At 47.1% G+C, this 23,039-nt stretch overlaps 1 protein-coding gene across 1 annotated transcript in view; it reads left to right on the top strand.

The window, feature by feature from the left end:
- The window catches only part of LOC126291457 (cytochrome P450 4C1-like), a 61,870-nt gene that overhangs the window by 5,756 nt on the left and 33,075 nt on the right, over nucleotides 1-23,039 (top strand). The window contains exon 2 of the mRNA XM_049984970.1: nucleotides 19,227-19,427. Coding sequence (XP_049840927.1) covers nucleotides 19,227-19,427 — 201 coding nt within the window. The remainder of the gene's footprint in view (nucleotides 1-19,226; nucleotides 19,428-23,039) is intronic.

Genomic DNA, 23,039 nt, shown 5'->3' with positions numbered 1-23,039 from the left:
GTCCATCTCAGACTTTGTTGTTTGAGCTAGGGTACACGTTCAGAGTTACTTTCCTGAAGCCACAGGAATCCGTGGACTTAGCATTGTTTAGAGATTTTGGTGGAGCTGCTGCTGACATGTCCATTTTGTAGTTTCTCTGGGCAAGAGTTACCGTTTACCGGAACTGTAGCAGATGGACGGATGATTCGCCAAATAAATTCTTTGGGTAGGATTAAATACGACTATGTGTTAGTCTTTTTTAAAAAATAAAATCAGTCGAGGTAAATTGGAAGTAGGGTGATGTAAATGGTGGAAGCACGTGCTACTACGTTAGAGGTAGTTGCTGCTTTAACTCAGCAAATGCGAGGCACTAACAGAGCAGTGTGGGAGCGTAAAACGGAGAAATATCCTTAATCGTTAGTTAGAGGCTCGTTATGACAATCACGATCAGTCGCAATCGGAGTCCTGGGGAAGCAAGTCTGGACTGAGAGTGCCTTCTGTTCCATATGACCCGGCAGTGGTCGCACTGATTAATCCATTCTCGAGAAAGGCAACGGAGGACGTGGCAGTTTTCATTCAGCGTGTTCGGGACAGGTGAAGTTACCCTGTATGTTGCCAAGATGCGTTTGGCAGGGGACGCCAAAGTATATGTCGCCTATCACGAGACATTCAGTAAAGCACATACGTTCCAGGAATGGGCCGCTGGATTGTGACACCAGTATCAGAAGCAGATCTGTCCGCGGTTGTTTCCGGAGAAATTAAGTACGTTGTCGATGCAGCGCAAAGAATCTGTGGAAGCATTCTCGGATAGAATCTATTAGCTAAATGCAAAGACATGTGTACAGTCTAGTACAGTCGAACACGCGCCAGAACAAATGGACGTTGACCGTAGAGGGCTCCGCCTCCGCGGCGGCTATTCCGCGCAGCATAGCGCGCCACCGCTACGCCACGTGCAGACAGCGGCCAACAGCCGCTCCCTCCGGTTTCGTATATAGGGATCCGCTCTGCCCTAGTCCAGCCTCCGCACTAGACGCAACACTGCTCCCGGCCACGACTGCATGACCTACCGCCACCTCAATCGCTGCCCTCCCTCCTTCCTTTCAGTCCTTGCCACCTACCCCGACCTGTGGAACACCTCCCGTATCCTGATGTTCTCCAAACCCAACAAGCCTCCATCTGATGCCTCTTCCTATCGTCCTATCTGTCTCATATCGGTGTTCAGCAAGCTCTTGGAATCCATCCTTTCTCGGAGCATCCATCACCACCTCCGCCAAAACCACCTCCTCCCCAACACCCAATGTGGCTTTCGACCTTCATTCTCTGCTGATGATCAACTCCTCCGCCTCCCTCATCTCCTCTCCATCCAGCTTAACTCCCACCGCTTCGCCATTTTTGTCTCCCTCGACCTCGAAAAGGCCTATGACCGTCTCTGGCATCCCAGTCTCCTGTTTATACTCCAAACCTATGCCCTTCCCATCAACTACATCTGTCTGATGGCATCCTTCCTCTCCCACCGCCCCTCCTATGTTACTATCCATAATGCCAATTCCCACACCTTCTACCCCTCTGCAAGTATGCCCCAGGGCTCTCCCATCTCCTCTACCTCCTGTACACGGCAGATATGCCCCAACCCTCCTCCCCCCTCCAGTAAACCTCTTGCAATATGCTGATGACACCGCATCCCTCGCCCTCGCTCCTACCCTCCAACGGTCCCATCGCCTTCTCCAGACTCACCTTGAACTTTTTGCTGCATGGTGTAACAAGTGGCTCCTGAAAATCAATCCTTCCAAGGCCCAGGCAATCATCGTAGCTCCTTCCGGCTCCTGGATATCTCCCTTACTGTCTGCACCCATCCTGTCCGCCTCACCCCCACCCTCACCTACTTTCGTCTCACCATTGACCGTCACCTCACCTGGATTCCTCATCTCTGCTCCATCCAATCCAAAGCCCACAACTGCCTCTGACTCCTCAAACTCCTCTCTGGATGGACATGAGAATTGCACCCCTCTACCATCCTCCACACCTACAAATCCTTAATCTGTCCCATCCTCTGTTATGCCAGTCCCACCTGGATATCTGCCCTTCCCCCAAATTCTATGTCCCTCCAGATCCTTGAGCATCATGCACTCCGCCTCACCTTCCATATACGCCTCCCGTCCCCCACACGGATCCTCTATGACCTCATTCCTTTCCCCCATCTGCTCCTATTCCTCAAACATATCTGCATCCTCTACACCTCCCCCCACCTTGATCCCCCTCACACCCTGGTTGCTCCTCTCCTCTCCCATCACTGCCCCCTGCCACGTCTTCACTGTTGTGTCCCCCCTACCCTCCATCTCTACACCCTTCACCTCCTTTCCCAAGGTAGCGTCCATCAACTCATCCTCCTGGATGATGCCCTCTCTCCCTCCATTTATCCCTCCTATCAACTCTGATCCTAACTCCCCCTCCTTTCCTCTGTCCTTTTCCTGGGCTCCCTCTCCCCCCCTTCCATCCTCTTTTTCACCACCTCCCCTCTCTCTGCCCCCTTATCTCCCCTGAGTCCTTTTGCATTTCCCTCCTCTGCCTCTTCTCATTCCCTCTCGTGTCTGCCCTACCATCTCCCTCCTTCTCTCCATCCTTGGTTCCCATCCCCCTTTTCGTTTTTTCCTTCTTCCTTGTTCCTCCCCCTCCTCCAGGACCACCCCCCCCCCCCCCCCCCGCATCTGCCTTTGGCTCGGGAGTGTCATCTTTGTGCCGCCTTTTTCAAGCAGTGTTTTACAGTGAGTGTTCCGTGTTGTGTTTCTTGGGAAGTGTTGCAAACTGCGATCATACTGTCGCTGGGTGTGTTTTTTATCTCTAGAGAACAGAAACCAGACTGTTGTCATGTTTTTTAATTGTGTGTGTACTATGTTACTTGTCTGATTCCTGTGTCTTTTATTAACATTGCCAACCCCTTTTGCTTTCTGTTTTAACTTTCTGCAGTTTTTCGCCATTTTACACGTTAAGTCGCCGTTTTATCGCCTGTTTTTCTTGTTTCTTTTCTTCTTCTTTTTTTTTAAGTCTGTAGGCTGTAGAGCAGCATACTAAGCTGCTGCCAGCCAGCCCCCTTTGGGGGGAATTTAAAATCAATAAAGAAAAAAAAAACCTAGTCCAGCCAGTCTGCTACTCGCTCTGGGTTTCGTTTCTAACTCGGCGGTACTGGGTTCTGGTCATTGCTCCTTGTTGACATTTGCCTGGCTCTGGTTCCGAGTGGATTTACGTTTGGTGTGTGGTGTTGTGGTTTCCACAAGCCTCCGTTGTTTATCTCTTCCTTGTTGTGTCGCTCATAGCCTGTCGTGGTCGGTTGTTGTCAGTTGTCGTTGGTCTGTCGTCCGACTCGTCCTGTGTTTATGCGGTGGTGCGTGCTCCACCGCCGGCGGCTTCCCCGCCTGGCGGCTCCGATCCGCAGCCCAAGGCGTTCCCGCTGATGGTTGTGGTTACTACATACAGAACCAGAATGCAGACGCTAATAGAGTACCGTTACAGGAGGCAGAAGATAGTGCGGTGGCCGACTTTTAGCGTGCCACAGAGGGTGCGGATGGAGAACTTAGATTCAGCTCTTAGGATCGCAACAGTTATAGAGGAGGTGGGTATGGTCACAAGCCAGGGAGTGGACCACTGCGTGTTTGCATCTGAAGTCAAGTGCTATAGATGTGGTCGGGAGAGGCATGTAAGAAAGCAGAGTAAGCGACTAGAGCGCTATGTACGTGGCGTAGTGGGCCACCGAGCATTTGAGTGTAGAAGTGGGAAGGGTGGAAGGCACCGGCAAGGGAAGCAGCCATTAAACGCAAATGGGATTGCTTCAACAGTGGGGAGGTAGTTCCTATAGAGTGTAATGTGGCACAAGTTGGCGCACATAACGGAATGCGGCATAGTAGGAATGAAGGGTCGCAGGAAACAGATATTTTGGTGCGAATGTGTCCATTATGAGTGTGGATCTGTTGGGAAATAGGAGTCTTGGGCCTACATTGTATAGGTTACAGAGGTCGGCGACAATAGGGTGGAATCGTTTAGTGCAGCGGTTCTGGAGTTTTTGGTCGGGAAAACTAAGTTCAGCCAACGCCTGGAGGTGTTACCATGCGTAGGCGAAGGTTATTCAGTGATTCTTGGGCTAGACTTTATTGGAAAACATCAAACTAATATTGGTCTTCCCATTGGAGTTCAGTAGGATTTTGTTTCAGCGCGGGGAACAGCTGCAACTGAGTCAATGGCGCAAGGTTCACCTATTATGGGGATGAGACCAACTAAACTGCTACGTTTTCTGTAAAGATCGATCATCAGGATAAAATACCCGCAAGTACAGGAATGGTAGCGTGGGTTTCAGTGGAATCCGATTTGTCGAAGGAAATATTATACAGGGTGAAGCGAAATTCGCGCCCTCGGGCTTCCCAGCAACTCCTCACATGCTAACGATAAAAAAAGTCTGTCACAAAATTTCGTCTGTCGAGTACATCCAGCAGAAAAAGGACATTGAAAAAGAGTGGGAATTTGGAAACACTGTAACCACATGCATGGTAACTACCTCTGTCAACCCACATTAGTTACGCTGCGCAGTTGGTGCAGTGGCTAGAGTTTTGGGTTAGTATGCAGGAATGTATGAGGTCGTGGGTTCGATAATGGGTTGGGGTGCATTGTTTCATTTGCTAATTTCATTCTGATATTTCATACTGTAATACACACCGTTTCTTAGGTCACAACATTCTGTAGTGCTGAACATAACAGATACGCGGTTGGACAGACAAGAAACAGATAGCTGAAACAAATGACCAGTCATAGAACAGAATAATTTTGTTAAAAAAATATCAAATTCGAAATGCTAAAGATGATATCACAGTACAAAAACACAACATCTACTTGTCATTTGTATTACATGCAACTGTCCTCTCAGATGTCCCACATTAGCAACCTGTGACAATAATAATGTTTGTATTAATGACAGCATGACCTTCACAACAGAATATGTTGTCCTCTACATCTACATCTACATCTACATGATTACTCTGGAATTCACATTTAAGTGCTTGGCAGAGGGGTTCATCGAACCACAATTACACTATTTCTCTACCATTCCACTCCCGAAAAGCGCGCGGGAAAAACGAACACATAAACTTTCTGTTCGACCTCTGATTTCTCTTGTTTTATTTTGATGATCATTCCTACCTATGTAGGTTGGGCTCAACAAAATATTTTCGCATTCGGAAGAGAAAGTTGGTGACTGAAATTTTGTAAATAGATCTCGCCGTGCAACAGTATTCTAACCGAGGACGAACGAGTGCAGTGTAAGCTGTCTCTTTAGTGGACATCTTGCATCTTCTAAGTGTCCTGTCAATGAAACGCAACCTTTGGCTCACCTTCCCCACAATATTATCTATGTAGTCTTTCCAACTGAAGTTGTTCGTAATTTTAACACCCAGGTACTTAGTTGAATTGACAGCCTTGAGAATTGTACTATTTATCGAGTAATCGAATTCCAACGGATTTCTTTTGTAACTCATGTGGGTCACCTCACACTTTTCGTTATTTAGCGTCAACTGTCACCTGCCACACCATACAGCAATTTTTTCTAAATCGCTTTGCAAATCATACTGGTCTTCGGATGACCTTATTAGACGTAAATTACAGCATCATTTGTGAACAACCTAAGAGAACTGCTCAGATTGTCACCCAGGTCATTTATACAGATCAGGAACAGCAGAGGTCCCAGGACGCTTCCCTGGGGAACACCTGATATCACTTCAGTTTTACTGGATGATTTGCCGTGTCAAAAGCTTTCCGGAAATCTAGAAATACGGAATCAACTTGAGATCCCCTGTCGATAGCGGCCATTACTTCGTGCGAATAAAGAGCTAGCTGCGTTGCACAAGAACGATGCATTCTGAAACCAAGCTGATTACGTATCAATAGATCGTTCCCCTCGAGATGATTCATGATGTTTGACTACAGTATATGCTCCAAAACCCTACAGCAAACCGACGTCAATGATACAGGTCTGTAGTTTGATGGATTACTCCTTCTACCCTTCTTAGACACAGGTGCGACCTGCGGAATTTTCCAATCTGTAGGTACAGATCCATCGGTGAGGGAGCGGTTGTATATGATTGCTAAGGAGTATGCTATTGTATCAGCGTAATCTGAAAGGAACTTAATCAAATGGTTCAAATGGCTCTGAGCACTATGGGACTTAACATCTATGGTCATCAGTCCCCTAGAACTTAAAACTACTTAAAACTAACTAACCTAAGGACATCACACAACACCCTGTCATTGAACTTAATCGGTATACAATCTGGACCTGAAGACTTGCCCGTATCAAGCGATACGTTATCTACTTCTAAGAAACTCATGCTAGCAGCTGTTCGTGTTTCAAATTCAGGAATATTCCATTCGTCTTCCCTGGTGAAGGAATTTTGGAAAACGGCGTTCAATAACTCCGCTTCAGTGGCACAGTCGTTGGTAACAGTACCATCGGCACTGCACAGCGAAGGTATTGACTGCGTCTTGCCTCTTGTGTACTACAAAGATGGCGGCCGGCTGTTTCCCTTTACGCTTTAAGGAGCAGCCAAGCGTGTCCCAGTCTACTGGGGCAGCCAACACGCTCGGCGGTCACTTAGCCGCGGCATGAGTAGGAGCGGCACGTGTCCAAGTATTGGCTGCCGGACTCTGGCGCAGCAGATTCTGGCATTGGAGCTGACCCACACACGCATGCCGTGCGGATCCATCAACAGGGTCAGTGGAAGGCTACTGTGTACCTTCGATGCAACAGAAGTCAATTCCAACCTTGCTGCATACTGCAGTACGAGTCACCCCTCTATCCCAAGCCACATCTCTCGGGCGTTCTGACAAACTGCAGCCCCTGAGTTTCTGGGGTTGTAACATATTACTCCTTTTTCCCTCGGAATGTCGGGAGATATTGCGCCTATTCAACTGTCGAACGGTTTTTATATGGAGGTAACTTGATTTTTATAAGTCTTGCTTCCATTATCAGTCGCTACATCAGATCTGTCCCTCTGTTGCATTACCGACTGCCAAACTGATCGTTATCTGACACTTCCTTTTTACTGTGTATTTTTCTCGGCAACTGGGATGCATGATTCGACAATAATTCTGGCCCTTTAATACCCCAGATTGTGTACCTGCTATATTTCCGATCGGCTTATTGTACACTCCTGGAAATTGAAATAAGAACACCGTGAATTCATTTTCCCAGGAAGGGGAAACTTAATTGACACATTCCTGGGGTCAGATACATCACATGATCACACTGACAGAACCACAGGCACATAGACACAGGCAACAGAGCATGCACAATGTCGGCACTAGTACAGTGTATATCCACCTTTCGCAGCAATGCAGGCTGCTATTCTCCCATGGAGACGATCGTAGAGATTCTGGATGTAGTCCTGTGGAACGGCTTGCCATGCCATTTCCACCTGGCGCCTCAGTTGGACCAGCGTTCGTGCTGGACGTGCAGACCGCGTGAGACAACGCTTCATCCAGTCCCAAACGTGCTCAATGGGGGAAAGATCCGGAGATCTTGCTGGCCAGGGTAGTTGACTTACACCTTCTAGAGCACGTTGGGTGGCACGGGATACATGCGGACGTACATTGTCCTGTTGGAACAGCAAGTTCCGTTGCCGGTCTAGGAATGGTAGAAAAATGGGTTCGATGACGGTTTGGATGTACCGTGCACTATTCAGTGTCCCCTCGACGATCATCAGAGGTGTACGGCCAGTGTAGAAGATCGCTCCCCACACCATGATGCCGGGTGTTGGCCCTGTGTGCCTCGGTCGTATGCAGTCCAGATTGTGGCGCTCACCTGCACGGCGCCAAACACGCATACGACCATCATTGGCACCAATGCAGAAGCGTGTCTCATCGCTGAAGACGACACGTCTCCATTCGTCCCTCCATTCACGCCTGTCGCGACACCACTGGAGGCGGGCTGCACGATGTTGGGGCGTGAGCGGAAGACGGCCTAACGGTGTGCGGGACCGTAGCCCAGCTTCATGGAGACGGTTGCGAATGGTCCTCGCCGATACCCCAGGAGCAACAGTGTCCCTAATTTGCTGGGAAGTGGCGGTGCGGTCCCCTACGGCAGTGCGTAGGATCCTACGGTCTTGGCGTGCATCCGTGCGTCGCTGCGGTCCGGTCCCAGGTCGACGGGCACGTGCACCTTCCGCCGACCACTGGCGACAACATCGATGTACTGTGGAGACCTCACGCCCCACGTGTTGAGCAATTCGGCGGTACGTCCACCCGGCCATCCGCATGCCTACTATACGCCCTCGCTCAAAGTCCGTCAACTGCACATACGGTTCACGTCCACGCTGTCGCGGCATGCTACCAGTGTTATAGACTGCGATGGAGGTCAGTATGCCACGGCAAACTGGCTGACACTGACGGCGGCGGTGCACAAATGCTGCGCAGCTAGCGCCATTCGACGGCCAACACCGCGGTTCCTGGTGTGTCCGCTGTGCCGTGCGTGTGATCATTGCTTGTACAGCCCTCTCGCAGTGTCCGGAGCAAGTATGGTGGGTCTGACACACCGGTGTCTATGTGTTCTTTTTTCCATTTCCAGGAGTGTATATCGCACTTCTCAGAGAGTATACACACCAACCTACATAGTCGGTTTGTTGCTACATCTCCAACCGTAGTAGAAACTCCGAAGAAATTTTATCTATTCCTTCTACCATAACACTTTAGGCAGCAGTAACCTCCAGGAAAGTTGGGGTTGGAGGTGTCAGTATGTTTCACATCTCTCCTGTCGTAGGATGTTGCGCGATATTGTGCTGGTTGATACCAGACGATTCCCAAGTCAAGGAACGACACTGAATGTCAAATTTGTGAGTGGATCCGAGTGTAGAGGGACTGCTTCCAAGCGCCGTCACTGTGGCACTAAGTTATAAACTTTAAAAAAGCGCTGCAATTACAGACACAAAAGTGACAACATCAATCACAGTTTATGGGTCAAAAGCGCTTTTTATAATCAGTTTTGAAGGATATAATTATTTGAACCAAGAACAATTCAATAACATTAAGTAGATTATGACCCACACCATTTTCTGAGAACGTCTTCATTCATAAGAGTTAGAATTTGGTGATAGATCAGTCAAAATATCTTTTCTATGTACTATTATGTTCTAGATCTAGAGGGTCTCTGGCATGTTCTATGGGCTTACGTTAGTGGCACGTAATAGCGTGTATTCCCTGTCGGTAAATGCTCTTGTCTTGTGCTCATACACATGTTTCCACTGCGTGAATAACGCTCTCACCATCTTCAAAATGTATCGTTTGTAGAGAATTCGTAAGTGACCGAAAAAGGCGGAAGTCCCTCGTCAAAAACTATTTGGGCATGAGTTCACAGGTTATGGCACTTGGGTATGGGCGTGCACTATGTGTAAGATTTCCTTTGGGTTTCTGTAAGGCCTAAAACGTCGTAAAACGATCTTGAGCTTTTAGTGTCTTAACACAGACTATTCATATAATCACAGTAACAAAAAGAGATAGGGGAGGGGAAGGATTAAATACTTTAATCTAGTCACATAACACACATATTAAAACTCCGATGAAAATATTTACTCTTTTGGATGAATTGCTCCAACGGATCTCTAATTGACGTAACAGTAGGTGCGAGTTTTCACAAGGAACGCCATACTCTATATTTTCAGGTCTGGTCGCTACTTAGACATAAGTATCTATGTCGTGTTAGTAAAAGTCAACAACAGTTAAGAAAATTTGCGATTTTTTGTAGTACTAGTAGTGGTAGTACTAGTCATAGTAGATTATGCCATTGAAAATACTGAAGTTCATAGTGTTAGTCGATAAGTTTAATAAGCACAACAGATACACATAACTGAGACATTAGTCACCAATAATATGTTCCTCCTGGCTATTTACTACAGGTAGTGGAATAAAACTAGCGTGAGTGAATTTGTTAGTGCAGATTGCCTACATCAGGGATCAGCATACATTCAGGGGCAAACCCATTGTCCTATTTTGCTTGGCAGGTCCTTAACCCATTCTTGTGCTAAGTGGATTACGACCCCTGAGGAAAATCGATCTTTCTAAGAAATCCCACTACGCTCCACCTCCCATCCCTCATCTCGCCCACCCCCCAAATCCCCTCTATCAATTCCCCTCACCAATACACGTATTACATTAATTTACTAATTAATTAAATCGATCAATTAATTAACCTGTCTACTCTGAGAAATCCCACAGCCCTTCCTCTCATCTCCCTAGCTGGAAATTTGAGGGAAGAAGATTCAGTTGATTGGCTGTTTGGTGGGAAATTGAGAGCAATAGACGGAATATTATTCAAAAAATTTCTGGTAGACAACGCATTTTGTGGAATATTGCTTATTTAAACAATTTTTTGGATACAAGGCAGTGTTTCGAATATGCCTTATTTACTTTTTTAAAGAATTTGGTGGGTAATCGATTGCAGTAAATGGAATATTGTTCAAAAAGTTTCTGGTAGACAATGCAATATGTGGAATATTGTTTATTTAAACCATTTATTGGATACAAGGTAATTTCTGGGACATAGTTCCTCTATTTATCAAAGAATTTGTCAGGAAACTGAATGCAGTATATGGAATACTGTTTATTTTAACAGTTTATAGCTGGCAAGGTAGTACGGAACTGCAGAGTTTTTTTTATTCCGATCGCACAAGGAACGCTGTGAACATAACATACCAGATGTAACTGCACTGTTAAAAATGTTTCAGTCATGAAGCACGAGCCGTCTGCTGTCCGCCAGCTCGCACACGGCACTGGCTCACACCACCGCAGCAGTCGCCAGACCGCGCTAATCCCCTGAACAAAAGCTGCAGGTGGTGGCAAGCCTCAGCTATTGATACCTGGGAAACCACCTGTGCTGTCTCTCAAGTGGCCGCATGCCATCACGTGCAACCCGCCGGGTCTGCACGCTCCATCAGTCGCGGTCGGACCGAACTACAAATAAAGCACTGCTTAACTATTAAAGGACCAGCTGTGCATGCCTTAGAAATATTTCCTCACTGCATCAAATTGATTGATAAATTAAAGAAATTGATACCCTTTGTGTGAGACAGTTTTTACGTGGTTCTTATTGGTGGACATTAGGTTTGGAATATTTGTTGGGATTCGATCTGCACCAATTTGGTTTAGAAACCCTACTGGATTTTTTTCCTTTGCCTCCTAATGGTGGTTACTGGGACAGTTCGGTCTTCTGGTAGGAAGAAACTGAAAATTTCAAATATCAGCTCAGTTACATGCTACGTCCTTAAACAATTTGCGGAAGGGGCTGGACAAATGTGTGCTATCGATACAATTAACAGAAACAATAAATTGATCAATCGGGAATTTGATGTTGTGATTGGATTTTTACAGCACTGTATAACCGCTAAGTTTGTTCCATCAGCTACACTAGAACGAGGAATGAGCAGGAAGAGGAGGAGGAGAAGGAGGATCAAGATTCTACTGTGTCAAACTGCCTATTGGCTTCTGTCTCGGGTTGTTCGGCCGACGTTCATCTAATGATTTTTCTGACGTTTCGCCAGCACGAGTGGCTGGCATTGTCAAAGCTTCACCCTCCATTGCCGGTGGTGAACTGGAGGCGAGCTTTTATTATTAGAGGTGGAGCCCCTCCACGCCCATACCGGCATGATGTCCAACACAAAAGGTCTGCTGCCATCTCTACATAAGGGTTAGTATTCACTAAAGTGAGGTGTTGCAGGATGTGGGTACTGCGATGTTTGCGTACGTCTGGTTAGGATTAACCATTAATACGCGCTCATCTGGAGATAGATTGGTCGAAATCTGACGAAGGGTAGCGGTTTTAAGGGCAGAGGAAAAAAAGTGCCAGGGCAAGAGCCAAGGGAAAAAAACCTCTGCGATAGTTAGGTCGGGCGGTAAGGGCAGTAGCGGTTTTCTTGCTGCCTGCGATAGGTTGTGCAAGGATAGGCTCTGTTAGTAGTGGGTGTCATGCTTGTAGATACCTTGGCGTTGTACGTTGTGCTGCTCGGCGGCTGGCGCTGGGTGCTGGTACGGAGTCCTCGTTCAGCGTCAGCAACCTGCAACACTTATGTTTGTAATCGATCTTGTGTCCGATAGGTCATATACCGGGGACACAGTGTGAGGAAATGTTGGCAGTTTGTGCGCCTGTGGGCGAGCTTGTCGGTGTCCCTGCTGTGGCCTGTTGATCGGCTCTAGTAGCAGCTGGTAGTTGCCAGTCAGTGTTGCTGATGTGCAGGGGCTTACCGACGTTTGTCGCTGTTTGCGTATGTTATTTTACCACAGGTGGCTATGGCCTAGCTACCAGTGTCTCTGGCCGCTTGTGTTTCCACCTGTGGTTGTGATCGTAGTTGCCCAGAGTGAGGATGAAAGGATTGTTCGAGTGTCTCGAGTTCCTGTATAGTCGTGTGGCGTGTTTTTTGAATACTTCCTTCAGGGTATTAAGGCGGTATTCATGGTGAAGATCCACGGTGCGTGTGTAGCGTGGAGCGTTGCTAATGATTCGTAGCACCTTGTTCTGTATGATCTGCAGGCGGCGCAGTCGTGTAGGAGCTGCATTTCCCCAGATGGGAGCTGCGTACGTCATCAGAGGTGTAATCAGTGTCATGTATGTGGACCTCCTTGTTGAGCATTGGGTAGAGCTGTCTGAGCCTCGCGTGCGCTCGGTTGGCAACGTATTCAATGTGGTCCCCCCATGTAAGTTGCCGGTGCAGCCAGACGCCAAGGTACCTGACTTTCTCTCGGAAACGTATTGAGCGTGTATGTAGTGTTATTGGTCTACAGTGTTGGTGTTTGCGCAGTAGTTTCGGTCTGCGTGTGAACAGAACTGCTTCGCACTTGTCGACGTTTACTTTAATACGCCATCTCTCCAACCAAGGCTCAGCTGTTCTGAGTGCTGTCTGTTGGAGCCGATCTCGTGGCGGCAGGCTATATGTACCTGAAACAACTAGGATACTGCACCGAGAAAAACCACCATCTTGCAACCTGAAGAAAGCATAGGTACAAGACATTAAGAATCTCAACACCGACAAGAGTTCCGGTGCGGTTCTCCTTTTGCTACCTGCGACGGTCGTTCGCTGCAGTACGAAAAGCCAGGATCCGTTTAAGGCTTTCCTCTTTCTTGTTTAAACTGTTCACGTGTTTTTGTATATCTGCAGCTTCTCTGAACGAGCGCGCGTGATAGGTGGAGAAATCGACCGTGGCAGAGCAAGCACTAAATGAGACCGACCACGTAATAAAATTTTATTACGTGGTCGGTCTCATTTAGTGCGTGCTCTGCCACGGCCGATTTCCCCACCTGCCCCAACCTGCAGTATCGCTTATGCTCTTTGATCCTGGTGTTGATGGATCGTCCACTCATTCCGACATAAACTTTTCCGCATGTGCATGGTATACGGTATATTCCCGACATTGCAAGTGGGTCTCTTTTCTCCTTCGCCGATCTAAGACTCTCTTTGATCTTCCTCGTCGGTTTGAAAATCGTCTTTGCGCCATGTTTGCGCAATATACGGCCGATTCTGTCCGTCAGTCTGGGAATGTATGGCAGAAAGGCCGTACCCGACATTTCTTTTTCTGGTTCTTTACTTCGCCGAGTGTTTGGCTCTGTGACACTTCTAATATAATTTGTGGAGTACTCATTGCTCCTCAGAACAGTTTCCAGGTGTTGCATTTCTCGTTTGAGGTGTTGCGGCTCACATATTCGTCCTGCTCTCGTTACGAGCGTACTAATCATGACTCTTTTCTGACTCGGGTGGTGGTTTGACAGTTTGTGCAGGTATTGGTCCGTGTGTGTCGGTTTTCGATGCACTCTGTGTCCCAGATTTTCGTCGTCCCTTTGTGACCAGCACATCTAGAAATGGCAGTTTCTGGTCCTTTTCTACTTCCATGGTAAATGTTATGTTGGCATGGAGGCTGTTCAAGTATCTTAGGGAGTCACCGAGCTGTTCCTCACCATGGCTCCACACCACTAAATTATTATCGACGTACCTGTACCACACCTTAGGTTTGCAAGTCGCCGAGTTCAGTGCCTGTGCTTCGAATTGTTCCATGAAGAAGTTGGCCACCACTGGACTGAGAGGACTACCCATGGCGACGCCTTCCAGCTGTTCGTAGAAATCTCCATTCCACGTGAAATAGCTCGTGGTGAGACATGCATGGAAGAGCTTTTTGATGTCTTGCGGGAAAATGGAACCAATGTGCTCCAGAGCGACACTGAGTGGCACTTTGGTAAATAACGAAACAACTTCAAAGCTGTCCAGGATGTCGTTTGGTGCAAGTTTCAGTTTCTTCAGCTTGTCAATCAAATGTCCTGAGTCCTTAATGTATGTGTCGGTCTTCCCCATTTGTGGCTGGAGCAGAGAGGCCAAGTGTTTTGCCAGTTTATACGTTGGTGAGCCAAGAGCGCTAACGATCGGTCCCAGTGGAACATTGTTCTTAAGGATCTTGGGTACTCCATACAGCCGAGGTGGTAGAGCTTCTGGGTTGCGCAGGTTTCTCTGTATGTCCGCCGGCAGAGAAGACGCCTTGATTAATCGATTCGTATTCCGTGTGATACGCTGCGTCGGATCTGCGCTTAGTTTCCGGTACGTCGTCGGATCTAATAGGTCTCGCATCTTTCGCTCATAATCTCCGGTCTTCATTACGACGGTCGCATTCCCCTTATCGGCAGGCAGTACCAATATACTCTTGTCGGCGTTGAGATGCTTAATGTCTTCTACCTCTGCTTTCTTCAGGTTGCAAGCTGGTGGTTTTTCTCGGCGCAGTATCCTAGCTGTTTCAGTGCGTATTTCCTCTGCCCTTTCACAAGGAAGGGACCGAATGGCTGCTTCGGTGTTGGCAATGATGTCTTCCATAGGTAGCAAGAGGAGAACCGCACCGGAAATGACCGCGGAGAAGCCCTCGGACGTTGGCGCGCCAGGTACATATAGCCTGCGGCCGCGGGCTCGGGTCCAGTTCACCACCGGCAATGGAGGGTGAAGCTTTGACAATGCTGGCGAAACGGCAGAAAAATGACTAGACGTACGTCGGCCGAAGAACCCGAGACAGAAGCCAATAGGCAGTTTGTCAACAAGTCGCCACGAAAGCCACAACAATTTTGTTCTGCTGTGTGATAGGATAGAGACAACAACAACAAATACCGCTGCAAGACGAAGTCCACTGAGATGTATTGAGAAGCAGTAAACACGAGACACTTAAACCAAGGTCTAGTCCGTAGTAGACGTCGTGTTGGCTAGATGTCGGACATCGCTGAAACATCTGTACATCCCGCACCTCATGTCCTCGTGTCCACTCGCGGTGCCCCAGTCAGGAGATTGTGCAGCATCAGTTACTGCAGTGCACACATGGGTTTGCCCGAATGAATCACCCTGGGCCAAAGACGGCATAAAGGGAGGATTGGATCGGTAGAGATTCGCATGTCATCAATACGTCCAGCGTCAACACTTGTCAGTGATTGATATTTTCCATTCAGAATGCATGCGACACATGCAGTCGCTGAGGTAGCCGAACGCATCCTGAGTTATTAGTTGGCTATTCAGCTTACCAGAGAGCGCCAGAGAACTAAATTAGAAGAATATGTTTGAAGTACTCCTATATCTGCACTTAGCACTCCATTTTCTAGCATCCACAGTTCGACCGACTATCTCAAAATGACTATATTCAAAATAAAATAGCAATAGAGAATTAAAAATTAAAAAAATGACAGTCGATAAATAAACCCATAGTAACCGGAATACCAACATGAAAACAGAAGTGCTATGAACCAATACACCAAACTAACATGTTGGTTTTGGACTGTGCCGCTGGTCCCGGCGGAGGTTAGAGTCCTCCCTCGGCTCCATCCTCGGCCATGGGTGTGTATATTTGTCCTTGGGATAATTTAAGTTAACCAGTGTGTAAGCTTAGGGACTGATGACCTTAGCGGTTAATTCCCATAAGATTTCACACACATTTGAACATTTTTGAACATGTTGGTTTTGTTAAGACAGTACTATGAGATATTTTCATACTCTGGACCCTACTTATACAGCAGTAAACGTTTGAAAAGTATGTTGTTACTAAAATTGCAAAACAGTTATCGATCTTTGTGATTTTTTAGGTTTGGTAGTTGATTCTTTAGGAAGAAATGTACGTAAATGACGTCAACACTACCCAAAACATTGTCATGATTTTTGTCAGCAGAGGGAACTGTGTTGATTTTGTCTTCTATCGTGAACGCAGGAGGTGCCAGTTCAGTGACTGCAATTCGTTTCTAGCTCATTGTGATGCACTGAAGTTGCATCATCTGTGATGATCCGTTACAGAAACGCCTCTTCTTTCGCCTCAGACTGCTCCAATAATTCAGATGAACAGTCTCTTTTGTCTTGTGCATTTTCTTGTGAAGGAGAACTGCGAATATACAAGAGTCTCAGTCACTGGGCACACACTTATACTATGCTCAATGATAGCCGTAGCGCCTGTTGTCGAGTTGCCATGCGCCAGTCTGCACGAATAATGGCATCTGCCTGATTCGCCATACCGCACACGTTCTAAAATCAAATTTGAAGCACGTAAAGTAACATTCTCTGTATATTACGTTGCTGGTGCGTAAATTCGTAGTGTTTTTGTTTTGTATCTTGGTATTCCGGTTGCTATGGGTTCATTACGAAATGTAATTTTTTTTTGTAGTTCACTCTTGCTGTTTGAGTTTACATATTGCCACTTTGTCATTTGGAGTTAGTTAGTGGAGCTGTGGACGCTATAAAATGGAGTGGCAAGTGGAGAAATTGGAACATTTGCCACATATTCTTGTGCTTGAATTCAGTGGAGGGATGACAGAAGCAAAAGCAGCCAGAAACACGTACACTGCACATGGGGTAATGCCATTGGGCAGAGCACATCAGGAAAACGGTTTTCTCCTTTTTAGGAGGATCGTTTTGATATTAGTGACCTTCCACATTCAGGAAAACCCTCAGGGTTTGATGAAGATTGTTTAAACATGTTAGTCCACAATGATCCACTACTGTCTACTTGGGAACTGGCAGATGTGATGAACTGTAATCATTCCACCATTTTGCAGCATTTGCTTACAGAGTGGGAGATTCAAAACTCAAGTGTATAGGTACTGCATGTTTTATGTCAAAATTACACAAATCAGTGGGTGGACATATGTGCCTCTCTGCTTGCTCGTCATCAATTGTCTCGCGAATACACCCGACCGCTCCTATCCTGTGCCGTTACTGCAGACGGGAAGTTATGTCTTCACGTTTACACGAGGAAGGGCCATGAATAACTGAGCCCAATGAAAGCAGCAACCCCCCCCCCCCCCCCCTCCCATACGAAGACCTGTGTACATCCACAAAAGATGAGTTATGCATCTGGTGGAACAGTGACGCTGTGGTGTAGTATGAGTTACTCCGTAGCCCTGGGTTCGGTGTGGGGCGGCGGAGGGTGGAAGTGGACTGCGTAGTCGTCGTGGGGTTGCAGACCACTGCGGCTGCGGCGGGGACGGAGCCTCTCCCCCGTTTCTAGATCCCCGGTAACATGCAACACATACAATACAGTGAGTTACTCCCCCTACGGTGTAACCATCGCTGTCGACATTTATTGTCAACGACTGAGACGTCTTGCAGACGCAATCCGAAAACAACGAGCAGGAAGCCTGCGTGAACTGACCCCCCGCCCCCCAAACCCTCACCCCTCAACTGTGCTGAACTGACATTGCAGATACGTAAAGAGCAATAAAAAAATTTGTATGGTTATTTATTGAATAACTCTCGTACAACAGCACTTCCAAACTCATAGCTAGCAAATGAACTATGAAAATGTGATTCTTTGCGATTGTTCAATCTCTCCTGGCGTATTTGTTGGTATAACGGTCCACGGGTGTCCCACGGGCACACTGTCGTAATGTATCCCAACTAGTCAGCGGTCGCGGAGCTCTGCTCGTCCGATAATCATGCGGTGGAGTACGAACATAGCAGGATCTTGGCACAGGCGTCCAAGTACTAGGACAGAGGCCATAGAAATTCTTACGAGGGACGATCTCATGAACCGAGATTGCGCCTATATTTTTAGGAAGACTTCGGAACCAACACTGAGTTTAATTAAGAAGGCTCTCGGGAATCAAAACGATCTGGTGACCAGGTGTTGTGTACATAGTTCCGCGTAGTCAGCGCGTACACAACTTTCCCACTAGAGCGCGCCCCGCTAAGCACAACAGCGCAGGCGCAGCGCTCGTCCGTCTCCGCACTACGAGATGGCGCCACCTTAGAGACGGGCCAAATTCAGCTTCCGCCGATCCACGTATTAATATGTAACGCAGCCAATGAGAGTGCTGCTAACGTAGAACCTTTTCTCCTCGTGGATCACACTCGCGGTACAGACCTCCGATTAGTCTGCATCAGTCTGCACTAGTCCACAATGATCTGCATTAGTCTGTACCAGTCTGCATTAGTCTGCATTTGTCTGTACCAGTCTATAGTCAAGTTCAGTGTGCGCCTAATAAGATTATCATATTCCTGTACATGGCCATGAAGATAAATGTATAGACACTTTGTCAAGTATAATAGATATGTGAGAATAAGATTAACCCACCATGACCAAAGGAACTTCAGATTGTCAATTGCAAATAGCATCCAGAACCATGTTAAGTTATTTTATCCTTTTTATTATTTTAATAAATGTGTGTGAAAATTAATCAAGTTCTGTTTAAAGTTGGTCACCGCCAGTCTGCTACTCTAAGCCTGCAAGTGGCATTTCTATCGTCTGACCTAACGGCAGAAGTTAAACACGCCACAATAAGACCACGAGACTCATTGCTGGCACTCCGCCACTTCGTTAGAGCGACAAGTCAAATAATCTGATGGTGTGTGTACCGAAGGTGTTACAGTACGCACAACACACCAGGGTGGACAGAGAACTTACATCAACGTTACCACCACTGCCTACGCTAGAGCCTCCGCGACCTCCGACGAGTGGCTGCGGGCTCGGCCTGCGGACGGAGCAGCCCGCGGTGGCAGGGGATACTGGTAGGCCGCTTGCCCTCAGGAGCTCAGGACGACGGTGAGGTGTCTGAGCGCCTATGTGCTGTACCCGTACGATGCTATGAACTGGCAGTATAACCGTTCCTGTGTGTGGGTACTTTTAGGCTAATAGTGTGTTCTGGATTTCCCACACTCTCCAAGATATCTTGATGTGGACCTATAGAATAAACAGAACATACAGTCTGATCTAATTGACATGCCTTGCAGGTTATGAATCTGCTGGTAGCCGGCACAGAGACAGTGTCCGTTACCGTCAGCTACGCACTGACACTGCTGGCGCTCCACCCTGAGTGGCAGGATGCAGCCCACCAGGAGCTGAAGGACGTCTTCGGCGAGGGTGACGACTACCTGCGGGCTCCCAGCCTTGCAGACCTAGGCAGACTCAGGGTGCTGGAGAGCATCATCAAGGTGAGCCACTGTCCACTGGCTGCCCTTGTGTTTGTAAGGCATGCTACTTTTCCATATGTCGACCATCATAGCGGGCCCCCAGCCTTGCACACCTAGGCAGACTCAGGGTACTGGAGAGCATCATCTAGATGAGCCACTGTCCACTGGCTGCCCTTGTGTTTGTAAGGCATGCTACTTTTCCATATGTCGACCAACATACTAGGACCCATATTCTGTACATGTATGTATGTATGTATGTTAACCGGGGACCTAGAAACGATGGAGAGGCTCTGTCCCCGCTGCAGCCGCTGTGGTCCACAACCCCACGACCACTACTGCAGTCCACTTCCACCCTCTGCCGCCCCACACCCCGAACTTGACAACAGACGCTATGGCTATCAGTGAGCATAGTATAAGTGTGTGCCCAGTGACTGAGACTCTTGTATATTCGTAGTTCTCCTTCACAAGAATGCACAAGACAAAAGAGCCTGTTCATCTGAATTATTGGAGCAGTCTGAGGGGGAAAGGAGAGGCCTTTCTGTCACAGATCATTACAGATGATGAAACTTCAGTGCATCACAATGAGCTAGAAACGAATTGCCGTCATCACTGAACTGGCACCACCTGTATTCACGAAAGAAGACATAATCAACCCAGTTTCCTCTCGGAGCTCTGCTCGTCGGAGAATCATGCGATGGAGTATGAACGTAGCAGGATCTTGGCACACGCCTCCAAGTACTGGGACAAAGGCGACAGAAATTCGGGCGAGGGGCGATCTCATGAACAGAGATTGCGCCTTTATTTTTCCGAGGACTTGGAAACCAACTGTGGACCGTCCAGGGAACGTCTCACACCAGACGAGTGTAACCTCTATGTTTGCGTAGTAAAGGTGGCATACGCGTTCGTGGAGAACTTGTTTGTGCAGCGATCGCCGACGTAGTGTAACTGAGGCTGAATAAGGGGAACGAGCTAGCATTTGCCGGGGCAGATGGAAAACCGCCTAAAAACCGTCCACAGACTGGCCGGTTCACCGGACCTCGACACAAATCCGACGGGAATATTCGTGCCAGGGACGAGGCGCTCCTTCTCGCCCGGAAAGCCATGCGTTAGACTGCACACCCAACAACGAGGGCTATTCTGTACATAATGGCGGTTGGAAAACTAGACAGTACACTTTAGAAATAATATGTGTTTCAGTCAACAACAAAAATTGTTCGTTTTGCCAACTGGCTACCAGTTTCCATAAAATGTGTCATCTTTGGACCATCCCCTGGCATAGAGTCAGACCACTCGCTTCCAAAGTAGAGGCGTCAAATACTGCTATACACTAACGTGACACTCGTACACATACACATGGTGGTAGTATCACGTACACATGATGAAAATTAACGGGCTTTGAACACAAAATGGTAGTTGGAGTTAGATGCACTGAACATTCCATTTCGGCATACGTTAGGGAATTCATTAATCCGAGATTCATCGTGTAAAGAGTGTCCAGAGAAAACCGAATTTCATGCATTACCTCTCACCACAGATAATACAGTGCCCAACACCCTTCACTTAACGACCGACAGCAGCGACGTTTGCATAGAGTCGTCAGTGCTAACAGACAAGTAACGCTGTTCGAAATAACCGCAAAAATCAATGTGCAACCTTCGATTAATGTATCCTCTGCGACAGACTGCCGAAACGTGGCGCTAATGGGCTGTGACAGCAGACGGCCGACCCAAGTGCCTTTACTGATAGCATGTCATTCATTGCATGCAGTGCCTCCCCTGGCCTCATATTATTATCAGTTGGACGCAAGACTACAGGACGACAGTGGCCTTGTTTGACGAGTGCCAGCGACTGCAGTGCCCAGCAGTATTGTGGCAATAGCGCCGACTAGTGGCGATAACTTGATCTGTGGCCTGCAGTCCCCATAGATATAGTACTCCTCATGTTGCAATTTTCATTTCATCGAACTACAAGATTGGCTTCGGATCACAGTTACTTTTCTGTGCAGATAAAAGTTATCGTAACTCAAATTTTTTGAGTAAACACTATGACTCATTCCACTTTAATAAAATATATCTTTTCTGTTAAAAGTCCTTAAAATGTTGACTAGAAGAAACAATTGTCACTCTAGATTTCGGTGCATTTTTATATATTACTAGTATACTTTAACGTGAGAGCATTACAGAACCGCTACTGTTTGCCGCACGTATAAACGTTTTTTGTAGATAGTGTTGCAAGCCCCATGACGTTGTGGATGATGGTGCTCTAAATAGAGAAGTCGCTATGCTACAAAACTGTAGCGGACAACAGGAAGATCGATACTATCCAAAGACATGAGATTCCCCGCACATGATCCATGGACCTTGCCATTCGTGGGGAGACTTGCGTGCCGTAGCGATAGGGATAGCCATGTGGTAGGTGTAACTACAATGGAAGCGAATCTGTTGAGAGTCCAAACAAAGGTGTGGTTCCTGAAGCGGGGCAGCAGCCTTTTCAGTAGTTGCGGGGGCAACTGGGTGGGAGATTGATATGGCTTTGTAGCTTAGCCAAAACGGCTTTGCTGTGCTGGTACTGGGAACGGCTGAAAGCAAGCGGGGACTGCAGTGGAATTTTCCCCGAAGGCATGCAGCTTTACTTAATGGTTAAATGATGATGGTGTTCTCTTGGGTAAAATATTCCAGAGATAAAATTGTCCCCCATTTGGTTCTCGGGTTGGGGACTACTCAGGAGGACACTGTAATCAGAAGAAAAAAAATGGCTAGGTTAAAGTTAGATATAGCGGTAATTATTGAAATTTTCAGACAGCAGAACAAGACTTCTGACGAGGTGAATGTAGGGTTATAAATAGAAAGTAAAATAAGAGTAATGATGAAGCAGTTTTAATTATAAAAAACAGGAGTGCTGATAAGCTACTACGAACAGCATAGTGAACGCATTGTTGTAGCCAAGATAGACGCGAGGCCCACACCTCCACAGTAGTACAAGTTTATATGCCAACTAATTCCGCAGCTGATGAAGAGATTGATGAAATGTTTGATGTGGTAAAAGAAATTATTCAGATAGTTAAGAGAGACGAAAATTTAATAACCGTGGGGGGGGGGGGGGGGGGAGGGGAGATTGGAAATAGATAGCAGGAACAGGAAGAGATGGATAAGTAGTCGGTGAATATAGACTGTGGTGTAAGGAGTGAAAGAGGAAGCTTCCTGGTAGAATTTTGCAAAGAGCATAACTTAATCATAGCTAATACTTGGTTTAAGAGTCATGAAAGAAAGTTGTGTATGTGGAAGAGTCCTAGAGACACTACAAGGATTCAGATAGATTATATAATGGTCACACAGAGATTTAGGAACCAGGTTTTAAATTGTAATTTCCAGGGCCAGATGTCGACTCCGAGCAAAATTTATTGGTTATGAACTATTGATTAAAACTGAAGAAACTGTAAGCCGGTACGAATTTAAGGAGATGGGACCTGGATAAACTGAAAGAACCGGAGGGTGTAGAGAGTTTCAGAGAGAGCATTAGGGAAAGACTGACAAGAACGAGGGAAAGAAATACAGTAGAAGAATAATGGGTAGCTTTGAGAGATGAAACAGTGAAGGTAGCAGAGGATCAAGTAGATAAAAAGACGAGGGATAG

The sequence above is a fragment of the Schistocerca gregaria genome, chromosome 9 (genome assembly GCF_023897955.1).
Source record: "Schistocerca gregaria isolate iqSchGreg1 chromosome 9, iqSchGreg1.2, whole genome shotgun sequence".
NCBI lineage: Eukaryota > Metazoa > Arthropoda > Insecta > Orthoptera > Acrididae > Schistocerca > Schistocerca gregaria.
The sequence above is the reverse complement of the archived record's forward strand: the minus strand, read 5'-3'. Positions and strand labels throughout refer to the sequence as shown.